The sequence below is a fragment of the Chrysochloris asiatica genome, unplaced genomic scaffold (genome assembly GCF_000296735.1).
Source record: "Chrysochloris asiatica unplaced genomic scaffold, ChrAsi1.0 scaffold00066, whole genome shotgun sequence".
NCBI lineage: Eukaryota > Metazoa > Chordata > Mammalia > Afrosoricida > Chrysochloridae > Chrysochloris > Chrysochloris asiatica.
In genome coordinates, this window is record NW_006408584.1 from 11,040,624 (window position 1) to 11,042,454 (window position 1,831).

Below are 1,831 nucleotides of genomic sequence, written 5' to 3' on the forward strand. Positions count from 1 at the left end.
ATATGTATACATATATTGGATCCTGGTGTGGCTCTGTAGGATCAGCATTGGACTGTGAGCCACAAGGTTAGCAGTTCAAACCTACCAGCTGCTCCTCGGAATGCTATGGTCAGAGTTAACTTAATAACAACATATATTATACATATATTGGGAGAAAGATGAGGCATTGTGCTCCCATAAAGATTTACAGCCTCAGAAACCCTGTGCAGGGTCACTATGAGTTACCAACAAGAAATAACAGCCATATATATATATATATGCATATATACATATAAGCAGTCAAAGGAATTTATTAGTTTAAACTTTTTAATTTAAACCATACCAATGGGTTTTTCTGAAAATTTCTAGCAGATTTTAGTTTTGCAAAATAATTAAGATATTAACATTTTACTAATAGTCCATATGTCTTTGAAGGAAGAACTAACTTTTGTGATTTTCTTGTGCAAAGTCTGATTAGAAATAGACTATCCAGATGGAAATGTATTTCTTGCCTAATTAGATATTTTTCACTATGTGTAAATAAATTGGTCCTCATTTGCATTTTAATAATAATATAACTAATTATATTTTTTAGTAGAACTGCTCCTTTTATATATTTCTAATCAGCTAGATAGTTGTCTTTGAAACTAACATTGCATATGGTTAGGTTTTGGCATATTAATGATGAAATGAAGACTTCAAAGTTCAAATTTATAGGTTAAAAATTGTGTCTCAATTTCAAATATTTGATTGACATCAGTTGACCTTTGCCTTTGAAGCACAGCATTCATGGTGTCATACCCCAACAATTCTGCTGACATTCTTTGCAGTAGAGATAATTGATGGCATGTAGGCACTTACTGTGGCATAGCTCCAGGTTTTGATTTGAAAGTTAAACTTTCACTGTCAGAATCTGACGAACTGGCACCTGAGAAAGCAAGAAGAAAAGTACTGTAGTTTAGATCTAAGTGTTATCTATATAATTATTTCAAAGAGTAATGCTCTTCATTAAAAAAAAAAAAAAGAAACACACATACAACATCTCATTTTTAACCTAAATACACATTGAAACAGCAAATGGTTCAAAACATTTTTACATGGGCTGTCATTTCAGAAAATCATTAGAAAGAATTATAAAACGTTTTCCTCTAAGCAATATATATTTTTAAACTTTTTATTGTGAATTGAGTGAAGGTTTACAGACATGATCATCAGCTTTACATTAAAAAATAATACGCTTTTTTTTTAAAAAAAAGTTTTATTGTGAACTGAATGATAGGTTACATGGGAGAACATTGGTTTTACACACATCCTATTGTATTTCATTTCATTGCAATGATTACAATCCCCTCAGTGCATCATCATTCAACAATATTTGCTTCTATTCCCTCTGTTTCATTTTTATTTTTTTAGATGCACTCAAAAACACTCAGGAATATACAATAATTTAACGACCAAAGGGTACATTCTGCAAGCCTGCCTCCTGGACACAAGTACACAGCCTTTCTCTTTCCATGAGTCTACAGTCCTCGGGTGCTATATCTCTCCATGTCATCATCTCTTCCTCCATCTCTGGTGCCGTTGCTTCTCTGGATAGGGTTCCACATTCCACTCATGCTCTATTCCCTTGATGATCTTAGGGTCCTCTGTTCCTGGACTGTAAAATTAACTATTCCTCACTTCTTGTTACAAAACTTCTACCTTTACGATTGTGAGAATCACAATAGTTATGATAACAGTTATTCACTATTGAATCATAAGAATCTGATCCCCATCTCCTTTCACCAGACATACTCAGATAAGATGGAAACTATTCAGTGGGAATTCTACCTTCCTCCACACACTCTGAAAC

At 33.3% G+C, this 1,831-nt stretch overlaps 1 protein-coding gene across 1 annotated transcript in view; it reads right to left on the bottom strand.

Moving 5' to 3' along the window:
* Positions 1-1,831, bottom strand: part of PALLD (palladin, cytoskeletal associated protein) — a 646,823-nt gene that overhangs the window by 338,456 nt on the left and 306,536 nt on the right. The window contains exon 3 of the mRNA XM_006864536.1: positions 841-907. Coding sequence (XP_006864598.1) covers positions 841-907 — 67 coding nt within the window. The remainder of the gene's footprint in view (positions 1-840; positions 908-1,831) is intronic.